The following is a 24,480-nucleotide window of genomic DNA, read 5'->3' as shown; positions in this document are numbered from 1 at the left end:
GCTATCAATAAAATCACCAAGTCTCAAGATAGTAAATTCAAATCACAGACAACAAATCCAGAGTTGGCAACCACGGGCAAAAATGAGCTTGGTTACGTGACACAGACAAACACTTCGGCATGTATGGGTCGAAATATTTGTCTCAAAAGTACTGCGGTAGAAATCGTGATCAGTCTGATCTATGCAGGCACTCGACTTAACATTTTGTCTGATCAACCGTCTACTCAGGTGCAAGCGGAAAGTTTCGAATTGGTGACCATCTATTTTTCGGATATCGTCGGCTTTACGGAATTGTCAGCTCAGTCCTCACCTCTACAGGTCGTCAATCTTCTCAACAGCCTATATACATGCTTCGACTCTATCATAGAGAACTATAACGTCTATAAGGTCGAGACTATTGGAGACGCTTATATGGTCGTTAGCGGACTGCCATTGAAAACGTGCGATCACGCTGCACAGGTTCGAACCTTTACCGTTAACGTTTTCAGCGTTATCAGGAGGCTAAGTAATGAACAAGAACGATTACCGACAATTTAGTAAAATGCTAGATCATTAGATTTATAATAGGCGGCTGCTGTATAAAACCTATAGCACTCGTCGTCGCCGAACGAGGCCGAGCTACGCCTTTCGTGAAAAGTATTCTGCTAAGGGACGACGTCTAACGGAATCTCTCAAAACTCCATTCATAATTACTGTTTAATTTAATAAAGCTTATAGTAAGACTGAACATTTTATTTATGAAATAGCAGATCAACGTGTTATATATATATATATTCAGATACTTTAAACTTACTGTTATTACAACTAGTTTAGTTGTCTAGTCTAATGACAGTAAGTTTAAAGTATCTGAATCTTTTTCGTCTGATACTTCCTAAGTTAAACATTACTGCTTCGGATAGCCGCTTCCCTTTGGCACGGAAGCAAGCATGCAGGGAATTATTAACCGCAGACAAATGATCTGTCAGACAAATAAGCTGAATAATATTAATATAAAATGACATTTTAATATTTATTCAGCATACTTAAATGTTTTGCCTATTGGAAATTACCAAAGAACCCTCCATTTGACCCGTAGCTTAATTAGCTATTTACTAAGCAATCATAAAACATCACTTCTTAACAAAATTCCCAGTCGAAGTGCAATATGCAAGCATGTCATAGGACAATCAATACTCAATCTGCTTGTTAGCCAGCCAGCCTTATAGGCACGTATATTATTATAATAGATAGTGTGTCACCGTAGCAATAAGAGGGTCTTAAAAGCGCCTTGATCTATTGTTATTTGGTTGTATGCTGCGACGCTTGTAGATGTCGTCGATAATAGTTGAGGTCTAATTAATGCAACTCGATCGTACGCAGGCTGTTAATGATCCTATTGTAAATTACAATGACGGTTTAGGTAGCGTGTATGGCCTTGCATTTGCTAGCGGCGATCGCCGGCTTCGAGATCCCACATCGGCCGGGCGAAAGGTTAATGCTCCGTATTGGCATTCATTCCGGACCCTGTGTCGCGGGGGTCGTCGGCCTGAAGATGCCGCGATACTGCCTGTTTGGCGACACCGTGAACACTGCTTCCCGAATGGAGTCAACAGGACTTCGTGAGTTCCGCTGTTCTTACGTGTGTGTGTCGTTTGCCTGACTCAGTCAATCTGGGTAAAGACTTCTTTAATCCCTGTTCGGACTTATGAACGATAACTGCCACCAAAGTGCGGCCGTTGTTTCTATAGCCCCTTCAAGCTGACAAAGTAATTTTAAGCGATTTCTATTACGGCTTAGAGAACAAGTGGTTTTCTTGAAGCGAAATGTTTAATTATCATTCCGCCAAAACATTCATTAAGGTATCATACTTAGACATCAGTTGATCAATCGATCTTAAAATATCCAGGAGATTTCTATAGCTTTAGTGCAATATACAAAAGGGAAAGTTGATACATATTTATTATGGACATACACAAACAAACATAGTAAAAGGCCAAAAATGGATTATCCTCCAGTCCGCTCAACAAACGCTAAACCGAACTATTTATTTACTTGAGAAAAACACGCATTACAACAATTGTCGCTGCACTATGTTGCTACAAATATTTTAGCCCGCGACCTTTCATTTACAGCTCTTCGCATACATATCAGCGAGACGTGCAAAAAGCTTTTGGAGAAGTCGGGTGGATTCCGCCTCGAGGAGCGTGGGCTGACCATGATCAAAGGCAAAGGCGAAATGCGGACATACTGGCTGCTTGGTAAGGCAAACGGCGGCGGCGGCGGCGGCGGCAGCAGCAGCAGCAGCAGCAGTAGTAGTAGTAGTAGCAGTAGCAATAATCATTTGTGCGAACAGAACCACGCCGGCGCATCAGTTCAACCAACCATTACGCCAGCCATCACACCCTCGGCTTCAGTTGGAAATTCGGGTCACTATGCCAGCTTTTCAGCCCAATTTCTTCAGCCCGTCACATTGAGTACTCGCAATTTAACCGGGCACCTGCGATCAAACTCGCTCACGACGACGTGGCTGTCATCACCCGTGGCATCGGCGAAGTCGACTACGCTTCAGCACGCCACAAGGACCTGCAGTACCGGTGGAGGACGGTTACCTTTTTTCCGTTAGGGAGTAACGCTAGAGAGAGGAGATGCAGGTCGAAGTTATAAGAAGAAGCGTACAAAAGTGGAAACTAGTCAAATTGTTGACAGTATAAGCAATAGCGTGTACATAAATGCAAGGATAAAGCTTGCAATACCGGAAGTCGGCTGCACTGTGCCCACGGTATAAGGACTGATATTACCATTTTATCCGAATTCTAAATTATTCTTGTATCTGCATATAATTTTATCGTGCTTGCATGCGTTCGATACGTTTGTTAGTTTTCATTTGAATGTTTGGTCTACGATCACTTATGCCACGAAGGAACAGAGTAACCGATCTAGTGTTCCCAAGGTTCTAACTCAAAAACACATCGGCGGTCGCTACTCTTTGCGATAATAGGAAAATCGCATGAAAACTTGTTTCTTTCTCGTAGTTCCGCCAGTTAACAATAGAATCAAGCTTTCGCTCAAAGACACTTTGTCGGCGCGTTTAGAAACTACAATGCTTGAAAAATGGCAACAAAAATGAAATTAGTAACAGGGAACAATGACGATTTTCGCAATGGGCATCCGTCCAGAATAGTTCTCGCGATCGGCTGTAATTTGAACTTGAGATCTCTAGTCTGGAGGTGAGATCCAGACTCATCTTGAGGGTGGAGTTTCAAAACGAGGTGCAGCAGAACGGCGACGAAAATACAATTTATTGGAATGAAGTGACAAAAAATCAGCGATACGATGAAACAGAACTGTATTAAGCTAAATCGGAGAAGAATAAACTTCAGGCCGACAGCTCGCTTTCCGAACGCCGAAGAGAAAGGTCCTAAAAAGCCGACATAGGCCTTTTCGGCCAAATCACGAAAATCTCTAAACTAGTAGATCGATGTGCGTCTTAATGAAATCGTGTGTTCCCGATGGAAGCGGAATGATCCAGAGGAAAAAGGGTGTTGAATTTTGCCTGAAACGGAAACTGCCTAAAGGTTGTTAGTAGGAGTGGACTTGTATGATAATAAGTAAAGTAGTGGTGTAGTTCGAAACGCAAAGTCCGCCTACAGGAAAAAAATAATTGTGGATTTCATGCCGCGATAACACTAAGATGGAACACCGGTATTGATGATCAGTTCTATGTCAAGCCACTGTGGAACAAATACGACACGATCGACTGAGCGACTGCATTTGTATGACCTAAGGGCCAATGTCGAAAGCCTACTTTCGACCGATCTGCAACTATGGATTTTCTTTTCGTTTTTTCACACTGACATAGCTACGAAAGCCAAGGGGCACACTCGTGTATACACTGACTGAATGAGTGGAATGTAACTTCCGTATGAGACAAGCTGTCTGCTGATTTGCGTCAAACATTTTGCTATCAATGAACCTGATCAACCTTGAAACGCATCCGCTCCTGTTTTCTTTCCGTTTCAACCGAACACATGACTAACCATTTACCTATGCTCATATTTGCTACATATATGTCTATTAGAATCCGGAATACGAATGCTTTTTGGGTTTTGCTACAGCTCTGTAGTTCGACGGTGGAAACAAGCGTGGATAGACATTAACCGGATCCTGAACTGGCATCTTGAGGAAGGAATCAATTCACAGTAGGTTGTAGTTTAGCCTCGTGAAGGTCAGACGGTGTAAGGTCGGCATGCAATAGATCACATAACCGGGTCCATTTTAACAAATAGGGTAGGCGAACGTACGGTCCGGACGTGATATATGCGCTAGGTTAGTCTTAAAGTAACGAAATTTATCTTGTAACAAGCCCAAACTAGAACAGCTCAGTTCGGTATTGAGCAAGGTAAGTCCGCTGTTTTTCAAGTGTCCTCAACCGCTCGTATTCATTTCATTGAGTCAATATCATGTTTTTTGGACCAGTTTGTTTTAACGAAGCATAAATTTGCATGCAAAAAAAGCATGATTTGAGCATTTATGGAGCAGCTGAGCCTAATAAGGCAGCGTTCGCTGCTACTCGTTAGCCTTTTAACTAGGACGTATAAACAGAAGAAGTAATCCTCTTCCGTCCTCAGTGGATCCAGAATCTGAATAACACCAAAGTAACACCACCACCATGTAAACATTTAGGCGTTGCATTATTGAAGGGTTTGGATATATAAACATGGGCATCTACGATCATCTGATCGATAAAAGCGCTATCTTGAAAATTGCCGTCGCCTGCTTTTACAATGGTGTTGGAACAACCCGTTAACCTGAAATAGAACTTGTGTTTATCCTTTAGAATAGTTAGAAATTGCGCTATGGACAACGTTGTATCAATCGAGGATTACTTCGTGCCCCGAAAAGAGATCAGAATAGAATACCAGCCCAAGGTATTATCAAGTAGCTGGGCGATCCGATAAGTTGAACACTGTGTATACCTGTAATAGAATAAAGACGATCTTAAAGTTTCTAATCGAACATGATAAGTAATAACAGTAATTAAAAACAACGATACAAAGATTAACAAGTTGCTCTCGAATGTCGTACATCGGTCGATCGCAGCCATTTTCTGAAAACGGCATATTATGTTTTTTTTTTTTTGTAAATCTCAGAGATTTGTGCAAATGCTCTTTGCTGCAATATCGTAACAGATAATTGAAACTACTCTATAAAATCACCTTCTACAAATAACGTAGCATATACTACAAGTCCAAATCAAACTAACTTGAGCAAACAAACTAATTATATAAAGAAATATTAAAATTGCATATATACTAAATTGTCTCTTGACTTGCATCTTCTCACAGATAATGTCCTAATGACTAACGGTGCGCCCACTCTACTAAGTTTTCGAATATAGTTCAAGTGAAGAACTATCTTGAGCGTTCACTTATCAAGTGATTTGAAGCTCATTGCGTACCTCATACGAATTTATACAAACAACATACAATACTGGAGCTGTATACATACATGATAGGTATACGTCGTGTTTTTTTTTGTATTTATTACCATATTATTTTAATACTTTCGACCAGCTGTTTTAGTGGCGCAGATTTTTACCGTGATGAACACCGACGAGATAAAATCTATTTCAGACATTGTTATCGTATACAAGGGCAGAGGGAAGATTTTCTAGGTAGATGCTCTTTGTGGTTAGTGTCACTAGTATGACACGTTATAGTGACGAGGATAGATAACCGTAACAAATACGATACGGTACTTGTCCAACAAAATCAAGCTAGAAATTATCAATCGTATCGCATTATAACAACGCCAATCTAAACAAATAAAGCGTCCTATATTTATTATATATACCAGAAATCACTCCTTATAGTATTGATAATAATTCGATTCGAAACTAAGAGTAGAGGCTACAGTTGGGGAAAACTATGTTATTAGTTGAACGAAGGATAACTTCGCTCCCGTTCCATCATTACCACTAGCTTTCGAGTAAGACATCAGTAATTATTTATCAAGCGTTTGTACTATTGCCCGCTTTGTCTGCCGAAGTTTAACTTCTTTTGCTGTGATAGATCGTAATAGTTCATTTGAAAATCATTCAAAGAGTCGCTTTTTTTTTTAATTGTTTTTTTGTAGAATTTTTTTTGATAGATAGAACTTCATCCATTATATATACGGGCACAATGCTTTTTAGTGATTCAAAATTCGAAGTTTTAGCCTAGAGCTTCATTACGAGTACACAATTTTATGAGCCAGATAAATCGAATAGAGAACACCTTGTTTTTGTCTTCACGTGCACCTTGAAAATTAGTTCTATAATGGACGAGTATGTCTGTAGGCCTTTAAAATATATTCGTGATGGACATTTAAGACCCGCCAACTTCCGAGACCCGCTGTGCGTTCGTCGAATAATCAAGTTGTGCCAATGCCCAGAAGACAAACCCCTTTATTCCTAAATTTAAAACGTGTTCAACGTCCGTCTGTAAGATGTAGTAGAGAGAACAACTTCTTGATGAATGAGCGTTCAGTGAACGTCGGCCAAAAATTTGCTCGAATTTAAAGACAGACATATATTTATATACGTGCGTATTTACAGAGCGTGTCTGATGCTCTGAACTCGTATGTTTCGATGTCGTTTATTACTGAATGGGGACATCATGCTGGTCTCATTAACAAAGGTGTATGACAAAAAACCTGGCTAAATTGATCGTTACATGTTGTGGGTATACCCGTAACAGCCCCACTGCAAAAGGTCCAAGTATTTTCCCCGAGTTTGCTGCACGTTTGGCAATTTTATTTATTGGAGGTCACGGACCAAGAACAGTGGCAGAGATCGATACATTGCTAAAACATCCATCACCGTTCTCTTACGTAGTAGCTGTTTAGGCGGTCCATTGGAGCTAAAGCTGTCGATCACCTTATCGTTAGGACCCTTGTGGCCAAACAAAACCGACGTCGTCCCAACTACACCAGCGAATACTACTACCAAGAAAATTTAGTCTCATCCAAGCCACCAGTACAAACCAACCTGTGGGAAGCCAAAATGTTGTCAGTTGCCTGTAGACATGGATCAAAAAAGTCCGAAGCATACTGGCCGCTTACTTCAACGTCGTGTAACGATCTTCAAAAGCTCCTGCTAATTACAGCGCCGATATATTCTCCTTCAGTGTTAATGCATATGCTTCATTCATTTTTAACTTTGTCGTCAGTGAGCGGCCACAAGTGTACTTATTTGTATGATCCCTAGCGGCCAAATCATTGAAAATAGCAATACGTTCTCCACACAGATAACAAGACACACGCACTGTTAGAAATCGCGCTTTTCCCTTCACGTCGCGCCCTACTCGTTCAATGTTTTTCCTATTTACTCCGTGCTTTTCTGAAAATCCGCTCGACTTTCGTTGTTTGCAATGTACAGAATTCTAGATAAGGAGACAAACACCATGTATAATAGTGCTGAAGACTTTCATGAAGCCGATGATTTCTTGAAGATACGTACACAGGATGTACACGCAGTTTCCCTAATTCGAGATTACTTGATCTATTTCCATAAATACACCCACTATAATATTGCACATATGCTTAAGTAATTGAGTTTACATCTCTCGAATACCGTTGCTCAATGAGCGAGACTCCCTATAGAGCTGTCGATGCAGCTGCAGAAAGCCAAATGAATGGCTATTTCGCTAAACGGCGCTCTAATTCTAAGCTGCGCAAGGTTATTTCACCTTAGATTAGTCTATTTTAAACAACAATGGCTACAATCAGGTATATGTGCCCTGTCAGTAGGACGTAGAACGATCTTAATAAGCCTGTACTAGATAGCATCACTTTGCCTGGCGATAGCCTCAGGACAAAATTCTACCTTCCGCTAGGGCAGTTTTACACGTGTAGGGCTATTTTTGATTTTCTAGTTGCTTTGCCATACCTACAATAAGAAGCTTCTCAAAGGAAAGTATTTTTATATTTTCCGGTTAACCCGCCATCTTTTTGAAAGGGTTGGGAAAAACGAACAATCAAAGGCTGAGAACCAATTTTTTTTAGATAATTCTCAAAAAATTCCTAACGGGTTAAGAATTTTGACTTGTGCTTCTTAACCGTGTCCTGCTTCTATTATAACCTTGCTAGCCACCAAGTTCCAAACAACACCAACGTTGATTAAGTAAAAAGAAGGGTAAATAGCATACATTTAAAGTCAACGTCGTCTAGTTTGTAACGGAAAACGTGGCTTTCCTAAAGAAATACAACTGTTGTAATCAAAAGAGAATTTTCACGCTTGGCCCGTAGCTTTTTCCAGGTAAGTTAAAGCTGAATGGTAGATAAGTCATTTTTAGAACGTAGAAGACGTACATCTGATCTGACGGAGCCTATGGGTTGGTAGTAAGAATAGAACACTGATTGGACGAAACTTGTTGTAATATCGGATGGCACCCACTCCTTTATTTCCAACGGATATCGCTACTTTCAGCAAGAGCTCGGAGCCTAATTCGTCACGAACGTTCATAAAGCCTTAGTGCTTGACTTCAAAATAGGATAAACTACGAACCCTTCCATAAATAAAGAAAATCAATAAAAAAAATAAAGTAAATGCGTTCACGAACGTTAAGCCAGGATTCGTTCTCAAATTGAGAAGTAGCCTATCTGGCTGAGATTCGAAAACGACAATTAGTCTAATATATAGTACTAGCGTTAGAGGTAGAAGGAGTGCAGAATATAGACTTGCTACTAGCTAAATCGCAGCAAAACTATCAAATCTATGGCATTGACTTTTGCGTGATATTTATTGGTAAATTGTAATGTAACGATCTATATTGGTCGATATATCCTTTCGACACGTCTATGCGTAAATTAGATGACCGCTATCGACTATATGAAGCAGAGTGAGCTCAAGAAAGTTTTAGGAATCGCTACTTGCTTCATCCCTACGTTCCCTGTTTATAGACTAGACCACAGGCGATGTTTTATTAACGTGGCCTAGTATAGCCTCGAAAGAATCATGGCCTGAATGGTACTTGATTATTTACTGCGACGTACATATGAAAAGCAATGTACGGTATTCGTTCTCACTTGGACATCGGTTCAAAAGTTTTGAAAAGGTTTTTCCTTTTAATTTGTTTTCATTTACGCAAAAGCTTTCCAGCTTTCTTTGAACGGGACAAGAGCTTTTAGTAAATTAACCTGAGTTGGCTGACCGAAGGGTTGACTTGTAATACTTCAATCTAGCAAAACGATTTTGTGTTTTGTTTAAGTTGAAGGTAAACAATGAAAAGCTTGAAATTCAATCCCTTGAAAATATCCTAGATTCTCCCAGGACTGGCTTTTAGGCTAGAACTCATTCTAAACTCATTTAAAGCTGCTCGTCCTTTCGCCAAACGTTATATACATCGCCTTTTCTCCGGAAAACATTATCAGCCTTTTCAGCAGCCGTTTTTCTTACTAGACATTTTTTTTTTAACTCGTTGCTCTATAAGGAATACGTGAGTTTTCTATATACTCCAATCTTGGCTGCTTAGGCCCGACATCTCTATAGGAATATATTGGAGATGTCTTTCGAGTTCTTTCGCATTTTCCAGCTCCCGAGTGGTTATTGAATGGCAGCTTGTTTTACTGAAGGCCACTAACACTAAGGTCGGCGCAGTTCTTAAGCTCGTTGAGCTCTTTATGTGACACAATGGCCAGGAGCAGACTCAATATTACGAGATGATGAGAAATGTTTAGATAATATCTAAAAGTGATTTTAAGATATATTTCAATAAAAATAGGTATTGAGATATACTGCACAACACACAGTATATATCTAAATAAAGAAAATTTAACTGTATATAGTATATATCATAATTATATGAGTAACTAACACTGAGAGATAGTATTCCGCGCAAATTAATTCAGTACAGATGGAAGTGTTTCATTTAATTTTAAAATTTATTGTAAAAAGTATGACGGTGCGTGCTACGATGACAACTGTCGATACAATTAACTGCTACTAAGTCACATTGTGGATTGGGCACTCTCTGTTATTAGATTATTATTATTAGATATATTATTGTTATTAGATGAAAGTCGATACAGCCTGTTTGTCAATATAAAAGCGTACATATTTTCTCAAAAACGCAAGAAAAATGTCCTAGCCAAAACTGTATTAGAAGCTATTTCAGCCCCAACTTGTGGTAGGTAGTACCACAAGTTAGTACCACTCTGGCTGAGATCACTCAGTGCCGTGTAAAAACGTAAATTGTTAGCCAAAACCACCGGTAATATTGTCGTCCGCATTTTTACCAGTGGACCGCAGAGAGGTGTGGCCAGACAAGAAAAGACCATCTGAGACTAATAAATGTATCGCTTACTTTAGTGACGTAAACTACGCCCTAAATTCAGCGTCCAGTGTATATGAATATACGTGTATGTATATATCTATGTGCATGGGTTATTTAATTGGAGCACTTTGTGATAGTTTAGTAAGTGGTGTTAAATGCACGATTGCTATCGTCGGGAGGACTTTAATGAAGATACCTGATTTTAGTAAGACAGAGCAGGCATTGACCAATATTAGATGTATGAGCAAACCTTGCTGAGAATCTCCCATACAGATTGTGCTAAAATCTAAATATTTTAGTTATATGTAATTAAGAACTTATGTTACAACCAATTAAACTAAGTATAGATCTTTTTCGAAAGCCCTATAATATCTATATGTGATGCGGGCTATGCGCAATTAGAGCCACAAGCCTAATTAGTATCTTAAAAATATAATTATCATGTTAAAAATGAGTTTGCAAATCTGAGCACGGTTAATCTTATACGTTATTATCAATGCAACTTAAACTACTAGACAACATATAAAGGATGCGGATGTATAGGCCGAAATTTGTTTGACATTATCGCTGAGCATAACCATCGCCACGACAAAAGGTATGATAACCTATTCGTTAAGGACCCTTCTATTATGTGGCCTAAATGGGCTTATGACAATGAATCGATCCTTAAGAGAAGGTCAATTGAAAGCATCGTGTTGTTGGCCCCTATACAGCACTTTTTATGAGCCAGAAGTTAAGCTGTCTATATGAACCACTAGTAATTTTGTGCAAAAAAGATGGTCATTTAACGTTTAGCTATAGGGTAACGGCATAAAACTGGCTGTGATTTTCGTTATGGAAGAGGATGCTTCATAAAAATTGTTCAACTGCAGTCACAGTATCATTCTGGGATTACTCTAGCCCTGTATAACCAGTGTGCTCACATACGATTTTAATATAAATAATTATGATAAATTCTGTAATTATGACTATACTCGACATATATCGGTAATATTATTTCGTCCAAATAAGGCCTTCTGCCAATAAAATCGTCAGTATCAACTTCTTTTAAAAGCAACCACGTGCGACACGTTGCTGGCAACGACAACCATGTAATTTAAAGAGCGACGCAATCTAATGCTTTAGCTTCACTTAATATTTTAACTTAATACTAAGTTTATTAGTTAATAATTGATTAATAAGTTAATACTAGGTAAGTCAATTTAATGATTTTTCTAAAACGCGATCAACTTGCCTCTGAAAATGTAGATTTGGAATAGGCGAAACCGCAGGAGCGGACGTGAACGGATGACTTCACTTCGCCATCGTTCCACAAAAGCTTGGCTGTCCTGTATGGCTTCACTTCCTAGAAACTTGCTGGAAGAAAAAGTTGTCCAAAACCCGTCTGCATTTAAAAAAAAATAGTCAAGTTTGATAGCATTTAAATCAGATCAGGGTTTCCATGCTAGAGAACAACAGTGGCCCATATAGCTCCATATTTCCTTATATCTTGCTTTGAATAAGTTCGCGCCAGAACAATTTAAATTATATTGAAATATATAATCTAATTAATGCTATAATTGGATTCAGTTTTCTTGCGATATGTTCAATCGTCTATACAAAATGACTGTATTTTTGCCCTTAGCCGAGAGCCTCGATTGACCGCCAAAGCTGTGTGTAGATTCCTACAGGGTTACGTGTTTGCACAATGTACCGACAATGTCTTTAGTACGACCGCTTATTTCCACACTGTTGATGACACGACAGCGTGCGTCGTAAAAAGAGGCTTCTACAGGTTTACAGAACTCTACGACTTATATCGTAGCAAACGTCGTTTGCAAATAATTCGTTACACAATGATTTTTCTCTGGTTTTCTGCGATGCGAAGATCGGATTCGCCTGACCTATTTGACAGAAGCGTGAGCTTCTATCGATGATTGCGATCTTCTCGCGAGACGTAGCAACGATTACGACAGTTGCAATAGTAAGCAAACTGAGACAAAAAGCTTTTCTTGACCACGTAATTCAAAAACGTTTCGGTTAGACTTATTCCAACCGCTACATATCAAAGTTATTGTTTTATTGAACACGAAAGGTACAGTGTCAGGTCTAATAAGGCACAGTTGAGCTTTGACATGCGATCCTGTTGTTGATCCCCAAACCGGACAATCGTACGAGGCTGACCGGAACAAGCATACCGAAACGTACGGGCGCGCAAGAGCAGCTGAAGATGCAGAGGTTGCTTCTGTCTAAATAGGTTGTCGATTGGTCCATTCCCAGTCAACGCATGTACACTTTTAAGGATTCGTTGAAATTTCTAAATGATTATCTACAATAGGTTAGTGGATTACCCACTAATCTCCAGAGAATTCCGGCATAAGCCACCAACACCAAAAAAAGCAGGGTCCACAACAGCATGAAACATGGAGACATAGGTTCGAGCATCATCACTACGCGCAGTTTATCCCGGTCGCCGAACGGCATCGATTGCACCTGGCGCTCTTCGGAAACTTCAAATTTACGCAGAATTGCCGCTTCAAAAAGTGCCCTTGCAGTTCATTCTTGCCCTAGTCTAACACTCTCTAGAAAAACAACGACCACCATTCGATAATTATGCCGCCGGGTGGAGACCAACTGCACCTGCGCCAACGCTCCGATCGTGCTCAGCCACGGCACGAGGTAAAACGCAGCTTTACGCCTGATACGTGCGGGCTTTAGAGCTGCAGAAGCTGGCAGTGATCTCGAGGTTTTCGTCGACCTCTCCCTGACTCTGATCGAATTGTGTTAACATAATAGAGCTGTTAGCTGAATGGACGAATTATTATTATTTGCTCATTGATCGCGTCTGCAGCCGTTCTCTACAGCGGAACAGTTATCGTCGAACTCCGTTTATCTCATTGTATGCTCAATCGTGTACAGCGGAAGTTGTCGACGACGCACATATGTAGACTTAACTAGCGAAGCGAAAGGCGGCTATTGTCAGCAGACTTATTGAGAAGAAGAAAAAATGGCACGAACGTAAGCAAAAAACGCGTCGGTGTTATGATCAGATCTATGGGGCACATTTAGCGTGAAAGCCCCTAGTCTCGTTAATGCTCCCTGCGTTAAAAAAAGATCGTGTCTCTATAATAACGCAGCCCAGGCGTAGATCCTTTTATCAAGTCTTTGACACAACGTATTTTCTTGATTTTATTTCACTCTTCATTTGTAGAACAGTATGCAGAGGGTTTAAATAATAAAGGCAACTCCAAATGTTCAATTCATAAATGAAATTGATTTCTAGATTTAGATCAATTGTTTTAAACACCGTGCCTCGAACACTGCTAGTCAAGAGAAACCCATCAAGTGTTCTTTGCAGTAGCTATAGTTACGCAAAAGGTGGGAATGATAAAAGCCGGCCCTGATAAATGTAGAGAAACGGCTAAAAAAAAATGTTTTATTTTCATTACAGTAAATATATGGGATGCTTGCGAGAATAGAACGACTAACAATTAGGACTATATAATTACAATTATAAGTAAATAAATCAGTAAATTAAATAGTAGCATGTTGACACCAACAGTTCCTGATAAAAATAACAACTTGAGCAGTTAGCATAATGTTATAAAAACGTATTTAGCCAAAGGTTTGATATTGGGTTGATACACAAGGGAAATAATTTAAATATCCGGTTTGAGTCAAATTTTATTAATTGTACAGTGAAAATAACCTGATACGTACGCTAAAAACGTTGCCAAATAGAAACTAACGTTAGGCTCTGTTGCAGTCAGCTTCGGCGAAAGGCAAATAACCACGTCCTATGACGTCTACACACAGAATCCGCGTTTAGAATTAGGTTGAGGTATAGAGAAGTTATGTTTACTAAACTATATGTTTCTTCTTATGGCAAGTGGCTATCTCTCATTTGACTGATGAATTGAGAAGTACAGCGGGGTTTGCGCTGTCTAGCCAACCAACATATCCATATATGCAGCCTGCAGGACATAAAAACCATGAATTTGCTACTATTTGCATGCCGTGTTTGTATAGAGGCACAATCCAGTTTTCACCATGTGACCTCGACGGGTACCATACAAAATGGTGCTCTGTTTGCAAAAGCCAATAGGCCGATCATCATCGCATTGCGCGTGAAGATGAATAGAGTTGTGAGTGTTTCCTGCGCGAGTTGATGCTTTCCCGTGATTTTTTCCCAATTTGGCGATCTATCCGTTGTGATGCTCAGTAAGACGCCAAAAGGTCAAAACCTAGCCTACTAGTGTTCTTCAAGTCTGTGCGTACATATGAAACGAGTATTCATTCAAAAAAGCTATATATGTGCATATATTTTCTCATAATGCGGGTCCAAACGTAAAAGGCTACATATCGTCAGGATCTAAGGTACCGACACAGAAGCAAGCCAAGGCGCGTAAAGATATTAGCGAAGCGAACAGTATACTACTAATAGAAAGCCAATCCATACAACGATTAACACGACAACAAAAAAAAAAAAACAAAATAATTTATCAATAAATACAAGTAATCACAAAGCAAGAACGTGTACGATACATCGGCGGTTATTTACTGGATTTTTGTGTTACAGTTGTCACTAATACTAAATAGAAAAAAAACATCACAATACAGGGTAAATATATACAACAACGCTGTGAGTTAACGAACATTACATGCCTATAACGTCCGTCCGGAAATCGGAAGATCTTAGACAAATTCACCATGGAAAATGTTTGCCGCTAAACAACGTACAATTGTCTGCAAAATCTGTGCTCGATTTGCCGCACAGCTTGACGTTTGTGATAAGAAGGAAAAACAAATTTTCTCTAGGATTTTCAAAGTTCCCAGCAGTAGTCTTAGCTACAGATGTTTCTGATGCAGCAGTTTTTCTTTCAGCCCACAGAGTCGCCTATGGGCTGTGCTTTCAGCAATGTTTGTATTTTTATTAGAGCTAAAAGGTCTCAGCAAGGGTACGCGCAAGTCAGACTTTATTCTCTCCGGACTCCACTTACTACAGTACCTATATCTAACTGATGCAGCGAGCCATTTAATTATCGATTCATTTTGCAGTGAGTACAAATTACTAATTTCTTTTGTTTTACACCTGTTTTTTATGTAACGCTGGATGCCTCCATTGGCGTCAAAGCGTGCATTACGCCCGAAATATCTGTACCCGACAGATCACTAACCGCCAATCTCTGCTACAGGTCGTCCAGGTCTCCTAATGCAAGTCCGTATTGTGTATACGCAGCTGTTCAGCCAATTCAACTGAAACGTCGACGTTATTGACACGTGAATAAGACCACATGGAAGCAAATGAAAGAAGGAGTTTTTTTTTTTGTACACTGTGAATGCATAAACACAATGTGAATTGACCATATGGCCTGTTTTTTTTTTTTGTTTTATAAAAGCAACTTGATTATTTGTCATATCTGCTTACAAACGAATATTAGCTGTTCAAGATGCACTGGGAACACATTTTCTCCTAGACATTTCGTGTTTAGTTTTTGTGAAAAGATAAAATTAGCTGTTGCCCACATACATCAGTTTTGTAGTCCTGATAGAGGGATCTAGGGAATATGATGAAAAAAAATAAACGAACGTCAGGATGATCCTATTCTATAGCTAATGCGTTGCGGCATTTACTAGAATCGTTTATTTGGTGTAATAGTTGAGGTCTATCGGTAATGATTAATTAACGCCAGGCTGATTCGCGTTAGAAAAGCCAAACCGACAGTAGCATTGCGTCGAAGTATTGCGACAGATATCGTTAGGTCGGTGATTCGAATCTGGCTCGTCGGAACAATTTTTTATTGCGCATGACACGTTGATCGGCTTTTTCTATATAATGACAGCTTAGTTGCCTAGCAGTGGAAGCACGACGACCTGTCGAAGCAACTGAAACAAGTTAGCATCTCCACGTTTGGCGTCCTTAAGTAAGCCTTTGCCTTAAGATCTATAATCAATTTAGAGTTGATTCCGATGAAAGCAAGATATGGCATATGTCTAGATAGCAGTCTAATAGAACTTTTGATATCAGTATAGCCTATACCGTAACAGTTGACTACGACATAGTTTCCCTTTTTGATTCTAGTTCAACCCAGTCTACGTTAATAACAGTCAATGAGATCCTCCTGATGCAAATGTGTCTAACGCCTAAGTGTCCTGAATCAAGGCCCCACTATGAATAAAATTCTGTTGATTTAGCCTGCATTTAAATGTGTCTTCATTCTAATTACCTAATTCTAGTCATTACACCTCCTCAAAACATGACCAAATGTTTCACGATCATCTATATATATATACAAGCCTACGAACATGGATCACTCTTTCTTTTCGGAACATATGCACCCGTGCCATCTACATATAACTGTAGAAATATCCCTTAGGTATGTCGGTTTCAAACGCTTTACCGTTTTGACTCCATATAGTAGCCACGTTTTTCAACCCTTGGCAACCCTTGGGGAGCAAAACCAAAAAAAGATTTCGGCTGATTTGTCAACAATCAGATGATGATGGCCTTGACTTGCATCTGGATCGCTCTAGTCGTTAGTGGTACCAAGTTTCGTAAAAGTTGGCAGCAAGTTACGAACGGCAAAACACTGTGGAAAAATAAAGATGACTAGTTTAACTTTTTCTAAAGGCAATGAAAGTTACTTTTCTTAACTTAAAATAAAAACATATTAGTTCACATTATGAATAGTACTATCGATAATATACAAATAGATTACATTAATAGTCTATATTTAAGGGGCTTTGAGCTAGTTCGCCTGGTGGAAAACCTAAAGCTATGAAAATGTCAACATAAAATATATAATTAATTAGGTATTCTACCTAACGTGGTTTCGCTAAAAATTTATTTAATAATTCTGCACCTATGGCTTAATTCGCCAGCATGACTCAATGTACCTATATCCTTGTAAAATTACTCATAGTCCAACTACAACGTTGCGGCCTGTTTCCACCGCCCACGTCAAACGCAACGCAAGTCACCGAAGAAATTAATTGTTCGCTTGCAGCGAATGGCCAAGATATAGATAACTATGACCTGAGTGCGTGCTATCAAACGTATGACCAGCCAGACAGTAGGACCGAATATAAAGTTCGATACCTTTGTATATAAGCCATCAACGTCGAACGAAAAAAAAACCAAATCATTTTGAAACACGCCCACGTCAACTTAGCCAATAAGTAGTACTCCCAGAGGGTTAAAGCCATTTTTACAGGCTTTTTCTAGGGCCTTTATAGATCGAAGAAGTACTGGAATTACGGAAACACGAATAATTGTACTCTTCAAAATACCCTTGATAGTGCAGCGGCTAGAATTACGAGTATGTGACATGGCTTAGGTTCGAAGTCGGGAAATCTTGAAACATGCGCTTGTTGTAAAGGTATAATAAAAAGAGTATTTGGCTTTTATTCAATTAAATAAAAAAAAAGAACTTTATTCAAACGTACGCGCCCTAGCGCCGCACAAATTTAAAGAGATTGAGATCAACCAAAATCCCATGATAAACTTACGCAATACAATTAGCATATAATAACAACAGAAATGGCGTTGACGCCAAATTCTTGCCAGCAATGCCCAAAAAATCGTAGGAAATCTTAACGGAATAACTTGTGATTTTTCACGCAACAGATGTAGGGAAGAGAGGAATTCCGAATATATCAGTATTTGTTAGTACGTAGTCTCTACGTTTCGTTGATTGAGCTTACAACATTTTATATTTAGTTCTAAAGCGATATCTAAAGAGCTGGCGGCACTGCAAAATTAGATGTAGCTTGGATGTGTACATTGATATGTGCAATAAACGGCAGACTCGGAGTGTATATAAGTACGAAGCAATGAAAATGTCAGGTTTATTGAAAAAAAGTTAGATTTTTGAATGGTCCTTGATAATCTAGAAGCTATCTGAATGGCATCACAGCATATTTAAATGTTGGGGGAATCTCTGGTCTCAATCCACAATAGCATACACAATCATCGGTTCCGGAACGAATCTATAAAACTATTGAGAGAAAGCTCTAGCTGAGAAATGAGGTGACGTACTTTGATGAAATGACTAGCGCGGTCTAATTTTTGAAGATTAGGGATATTGTTTTGAATATAGAAGCATTGTGAACATGAGTAGCTAAGTCAAAACCATTACGCTCTCCGCAGCGATAGCAGCAATAGATAACTTGATTTAAAACTCTAGGGAATTATTAACTTATAAAACTTGAGAGAATAATCCGCTTCCAACTAAAAGGTCGATAGTACGTAATGAAGTTTAGTTAAAAATCTATGTGATAGGAAGAAACCTTAAACGTTATATTCTGACTATTATTTTCAAAGTTTATAAGAAAGCGCTGTAAATAAGAATCTTAGCAGAATCGGGCTTCCAAAGAGCCTATATGTGGCGTCTTGCTATGTAAATACCTCCGCCTGATATTTTTTCAATTTTTACAGGCTTTTAATGACTCTCGTTCCACAACCGTTGCCCTTAGAGTGTTCAAGGGTGTCCAAACGATTCTGTAAGTGAAATCACTAGCAAAAATAATAAAAATACCCACTTCAAGTCTTTTTCACTAGACTTTACGCCTGGTACAATCAAACCAAGTCTACTTAGGCCATCTGTACGAAGAACTTCCTCTCAGTACTATATGTCATGTTCAGTGACGTCCTGTCGCCGTCGATAGCTCAGTTGGTAGAGCGGAGGACTGTAGAGCAGCACAGCTATCCTTAGGTCGCTGGTTCGAATCCGGCTCGACGGATACGTTTTCTCTGCTAAGAACAGTCGCAGTTTTTTTTATCGGCAACTTACTTTGGTTTTTCTTTTTTAGATAGCACTTAATGTTCTCAATGAATGATGAAATTAAAAAAAGATGCTACTAATTGTGAGCGCCGTATAAGAAATAGAATATATGGATAAAATTGTGACTAATAATGAGCCCGAAAGTGTCAGCAAATGATTTAAAGAGCACAGGAAGACGTTTGTGCATTGGCGTTATGCATTTTTGATTACTTTCTTCGTGTTCTCAATATTTGTCTCTTATGATTTTTTGCTATGTTCTTGATAATCAGTTGTGTAGCACGTATAAGATGCTGACCTTACTGGAAACATTATCACGCCGCTATCAACAACCCGCTGTTGATATTTTCAATATTTTTATAACCAACTAAGTTTATATTACGCATCTATTATTACAATCACAACAAACGCAGACCTATATGCCAGGTAGATGCTTCAACTAGTGCTATTTTAAGGTTGAAATCTCAATCGGCACAGTACGAGAGACATAATGAAGCTTCACTTCTTCGCGCCATTTCCTTCCGCTTATTCAGCGGACGCTCCTTTCGTAACGCACACGATGAGCAAAGTAAAACTTGTTTGAAAGATAACTTCGTAATCACAACGAGATCAAGAAAATGCTAACAAAAAAAAAACAGGTGGCGCCTAGTAATCCGCTTTTTAACTTCTAACCTGGAAAACATATATTCATGATTGAACACGTCGTACAGCTTCTACACAATCCTAAAATCATTCAATACTGCCTAATTATGATACACTTTCTTACGTTACAATAAGGTCACGTGCGCTGCCATAGTATACCGTCGAATGCACAAATTCAGAGCTTATCTGGAATAATTTAGAAAAAACTGTAACTGCGCTTAGTTTGCCGACATTCTGACTGTCCTATCCGAGGTATGGACATTTTTCATCCTGTTCAGCTTTTAATTTTTGCCTCGACAACTCCACGAGCCGCAATAATGCCGATCGTGTCAGGTGCATGGTCAAAACAGCCAATGTATCTCAATTTGACGATACCATTGATCGACCTGCTAGTTTACGCATATTTGTTAAATGCCTTATAGTACTACATATAACGTTATTGGAACAACATATTTTCGTTCAGCTCCCGTTTAAGGTCTATGGGCACCTCTTATATATGAACAAATCTTCGAAGTCAGCTTCTCAATGTTGCATAGGACTTGTCCCATTGGAAGGTCTAGTCAGGTAGATCTAACTGGCCTTATCTGTGGGTTTCTTTAACAGACGTATTTAATAGTATTGAAACCATGTGTTATGACGGCACTCTGAATTTAATCAGAATTAAGATATAAGAATTTAAATCAGTAATGACTGTATGTTCATGGTTACTATGGGAAGAGATGCGTGTTAGTCCCAAACCACGCCATCTCGAAAATTCGAGTATGACTTTAACTCGGAACTCTGATGGAAACAACATGTGACATACGTGTTGATAAAAAACAAACTTTTAGTACCACTGTCGCCTACAATTGCTTATGACCTTTTTAGGTGCTAGGTCAAGCCACTCTATATTACCAATGAACTATAAGATTTGTGTCCTAAAAATTATAAATAATATTCTGTTAGTTGAGGTTGTCTCCATCTATTTCTAATCAATATACTTTCTCAAAACGTAATCAAACGTTTTTCTCATATACACGCACATATTTCTAATACAGTTCACCAAGGGCAACCGTCTATGTTTCATCGAATGTTCTTTGTATTTTATACAGCAGAGAAGGCCTATGAACGTGGTTAATAATGCATATCTAACAATAAGTCATCTTTATTTCTGGCTATATTAATTTATATATATATATCCTAGCTCCGTGTATATAACCATAGAAATGTCCCATATATAATATGTCGGTTCTAAACGGTTCCAAGACGTTCCATATGGTAGCTGCGTTTCTCAGTCCGTAGCAATGGCGGAACTAAACGGACGAATTTAAGCTGATTTGTCAATAGACAACGATGATGGCCTTGACTTTCATCTTGATTGATCCGGCTGTAAACTGCATCATCTGATTTCATGAAGCCAGAAAACTAGCAGTAAGTGCGGCATTGTTAAAAATAAAGATTACCGTAGCTGTAGGCTCTAGAAATTACCTTTTCTTCTGTCCTCGTTGCTGATGTTGACGGTGGTGGCAGGTTTAGCGGCATTTATCATCATTATACATCGGTCCATACGCTCGACCTGATAACCTAACAACCCTCATATATGTCCTCCGGAATTGGCTGCACTTTGCCTTTTATAGAAGACATCATTTGCTTCCTCGCAGGACCTATAATAATTTGATGTTTCAGGTTACGGTAAATGTCAAAAAACAGCAAAATGTGCTTCATCTTTGAGAGCATGTAAGGAGATGTAAGGTACTTCCTGCCTTATATTCCTTCAATTTGTGCAGGTTTTTATAAGCCAATGACTTTCGTACGATAACGGTCGTCCTTGGAGTGTCCAAGAGCGCCCAAGCGATTCAATAAGAACAAATCACTAGCAGAAATAAAAAGAATACCTATTTTAAGGACACTAGATTTCACGCCTGGTACAATCAAGCCAAGTCTACTTAGGCTGTCCATACAGAGAACTTTTTTCAGTACCATAGATTATAGAGCATAACAGGTGAATGCAGTGTAGCGTAGTACACTGTCTGACTTAAGACTATACGGGTTTTTAGTAAACGAAATAATTCATTTTACTTTCATCATTTACGTTATAATATAAAGTGATCTTTTATCGTAAAAAGTAAACAGAGCACCTAGTTTGCTAAGGATATGATTGTCTCTGTGTGTCGAGTTGTAGGTTCGGATATGATTGTCTATAGTATTGCAATAATATTTTGTGGGTCCGCTTCTGCTATTCATATTTAACTTTATCGTTAAAAAAAATTTTCCCAAGGATAGAAGATCAAGTTCTTTTAGTATTTAAAAAATGAGTAAAGTGATCTGAGGTAGCAGAAAGAAATGACTATAATCGTACATTGATGAGGCATCATACTTCCTTGATGAGACATCAGTTTACGACTGATGACAACGAAATATCAATATTAGTATTTCGGTGTGCATGTGAGTGGTGTTCTGAAGCCCTTGTTTATGTACACTTTGTATACATCCATTCCCACAGCGACCTCGGCGTAGTTCTATGTTCGCTGTGACACACGATTTAGGTAATGGCGAGCATTTAACATGATCTATGCGTGTTTCTACTTTCACCTGAACCGTTACCATAGCTGGAGCCCTTTCATTCAGATTCCAGCTCTCTGATCAGTGCCTATACAGATTCGGGGCTAATATATAGAACTGTTGACACTTGACTTTTGAAAATGATTTTAGCCTAAATTATTTTGTCTTCGAGTAGGTTCCAAATTCACGTTCCAGCATTTAGATATGTCAGGTTCTCAACGTGAACGGCTTAATCTTACCACGTTTCCTTTATCAGCTTGAGACCTGAGTTCAAGCTTGCATCGTTGTCATTATAACAATGAATGTATCAGCGAATGCCCCAGCGAAAACAGTGTTATCTTTTTCACAGTAAAAATAATGTCAACAATCGACGCTCTACGTTCGTATCAGTCGACGGATATATGAACATGACATTTTAATATACTATAAAACAGGCATTTTCCAATATTCCCTAAAAAGGCCAGGATATAATTCGATGCGTTTTTAATGCAGATACTATACAATATTGCGACGCAGCTAAAGGTACCTGGTCGCAACCCTGCGTCTATCTGTGTACTGTCTGCATAAAGTCACATTTAGCCGAAGAAAATTGGCCTAAATAACCTTGATATATTTGTTAAATCTAGATAATAGTGTAAAAATCACTATTTTTAAAAGCGATTTCGCTTTGGAAAGGCGGCTTTGCCAGCGCCGTCGATAGCTCAGTTGGTAGAGCGGAGGACTGTAGAGCATTGCAGCCATCCTTAGGTCGCTGGTTCGAATCCGGCTCGACGGACATGTTTTCTATAACCAGACCTGTTCTCAAATTTTTTTTATTTTGATTTGCTATTTCTTATTAATCGTGCTAGATAAAGATGTTACTAATTGTGAGCGTCGTATAAAGAATCAGAATGTGTGGATGGAATTGTGACTAATAATAAGTCTAAAAGTTTCAGCATGTGACTTGTAGACTGCGGGAAAACAGTTCCGCATTGGCCGTATGCATTTTCGCTTGCGGTCTTCGTGTTCTCAGTATTTATCTTATGCTATTAATTTATGATTTATTGCTATTGTAAAACCTGTCAGCGAAACTATACATAAAATAACAAGACTTTGCTCAAAAGAGGATGCAAGCAAGATAAGACGACGATAAGAATTCTATTTAATACTTGATTATAAACGCTAATAAAAGCTGGTACGAAAGTAAGTTCCGTTAAGCCGGAATCTAACCAGCAATATAAAAATTATTATTAAAAGGCCCACCAGGCCTTTGTTCTCCTAATGGTCGTATCGATAAACATTGGCAACTATCCATTGCACAGTTAACGATTTCTGTGTTAAAACCGTATCCATTTTTGTCACCGACTGACGCCAATGGGGTAGTAGCAATAAGCAGCGAGCGGCGCAATTTGCCTTGCCAATAGAGAAACCTGGGCTAGCATTTCAAAACGTAATAAAATTGCTTGTATATATTAATCAATATCAACGAGCTTGCAGAAATTACACGAACCAGCGCCCTGTATACTTCTAATATTGCTCGCCTCTTTTTTTGCCTACGGCTTCAGATGGGCAAGACAAATGAACAACCGATGAATCTTCTTGGTATTCATTCACGTAAGCTTCATTCTAAGGAAAACATGTCGTCAATGATGTAAAATCACGCCCGCCAACGCCAGTGCCAACAATACTGCTTTTCTATGACGGTCGCAAAAAATTGTATTCTCTCTCTCTGTCGTCTGCAAGCATAATTAATGTCTAGTTCGGGTCATCCGCAACGTTTAAATATTCCTGGATTTTTCGATGCTAGTGCCTGCACATCTATACAGCGGGCAAACGTTTATAACACAGCGCTTTTTCAAAAACGAACTGGGCTCTCGTAGCCATCAGTTATTGCGGAAAATTTGCTTTACGGTTGATTGATATATGATGTTGCAGATACCATCCGAATGTTCTTGCAACCTCAACTATTGTATGCAGAAAAATGCCAAGTTAAGCTGATATTCTCAATATTCCAATGAACTTAACGATCCCCTATTTCTTTGATAAGCTAGGGGCTATGTAGCGGTAGACGCTGTCAAGTCAACGTGGTTCAGATCAGTATCGCTTTAGCATATAGGTAACGTTTATCCACAAATAACATAAAAATATTATAGATAAAGTGAAAGATAATGCTTCTAAAAAGATGCAGAGCACCATAGCTTGCTCTTGCGCTGAAAACGTTTGCTTACTTTTATTATGGTGTCTAGCCTGAGAACTTTGGGAGTGCA

At 39.0% G+C, this 24,480-nt stretch overlaps 1 protein-coding gene and 2 non-coding genes across 3 annotated transcripts in view; all 3 read left to right on the top strand.

Annotated features, from left to right (window-relative positions):
• LOC111267453 (guanylate cyclase 32E) overlaps window positions 1-5,827 on the top strand; it is a 41,690-nt gene extending 35,863 nt beyond the window's left edge. Inside the window, exons 20-22 of the mRNA XM_086971336.1 lie at window positions 229-459; window positions 1,400-1,598; window positions 2,112-5,827. Coding sequence (XP_086827462.1) covers window positions 229-459; window positions 1,400-1,598; window positions 2,112-2,602 — 921 coding nt within the window. The 3' untranslated portion in view covers window positions 2,603-5,827. The remainder of the gene's footprint in view (window positions 1-228; window positions 460-1,399; window positions 1,599-2,111) is intronic.
• A 13,101-nt stretch (window positions 5,828-18,928) lies between these two features.
• Window positions 18,929-19,013, top strand: TRNAY-GUA (transfer RNA tyrosine (anticodon GUA)). Its single transcript is given in 2 exon segments — window positions 18,929-18,965; window positions 18,978-19,013. It is a non-coding gene; the product is annotated as a tRNA-Tyr (tRNA).
• A 3,911-nt stretch (window positions 19,014-22,924) lies between these two features.
• On the top strand, window positions 22,925-23,009 carry TRNAY-GUA (transfer RNA tyrosine (anticodon GUA)). Its single transcript is given in 2 exon segments — window positions 22,925-22,961; window positions 22,974-23,009. It is a non-coding gene; the product is annotated as a tRNA-Tyr (tRNA).
• The last annotated feature ends 1,471 nt before the right edge of the window (window positions 23,010-24,480 follow it).

This window comes from Varroa jacobsoni, unplaced genomic scaffold (assembly GCF_002532875.2).
Source record: "Varroa jacobsoni isolate VJ856 unplaced genomic scaffold, vjacob_1.0 scaffold_1191, whole genome shotgun sequence".
Lineage (NCBI taxonomy): Eukaryota > Metazoa > Arthropoda > Arachnida > Mesostigmata > Varroidae > Varroa > Varroa jacobsoni.
The sequence above is the reverse complement of the archived record's forward strand: the minus strand, read 5'-3'. Positions and strand labels throughout refer to the sequence as shown.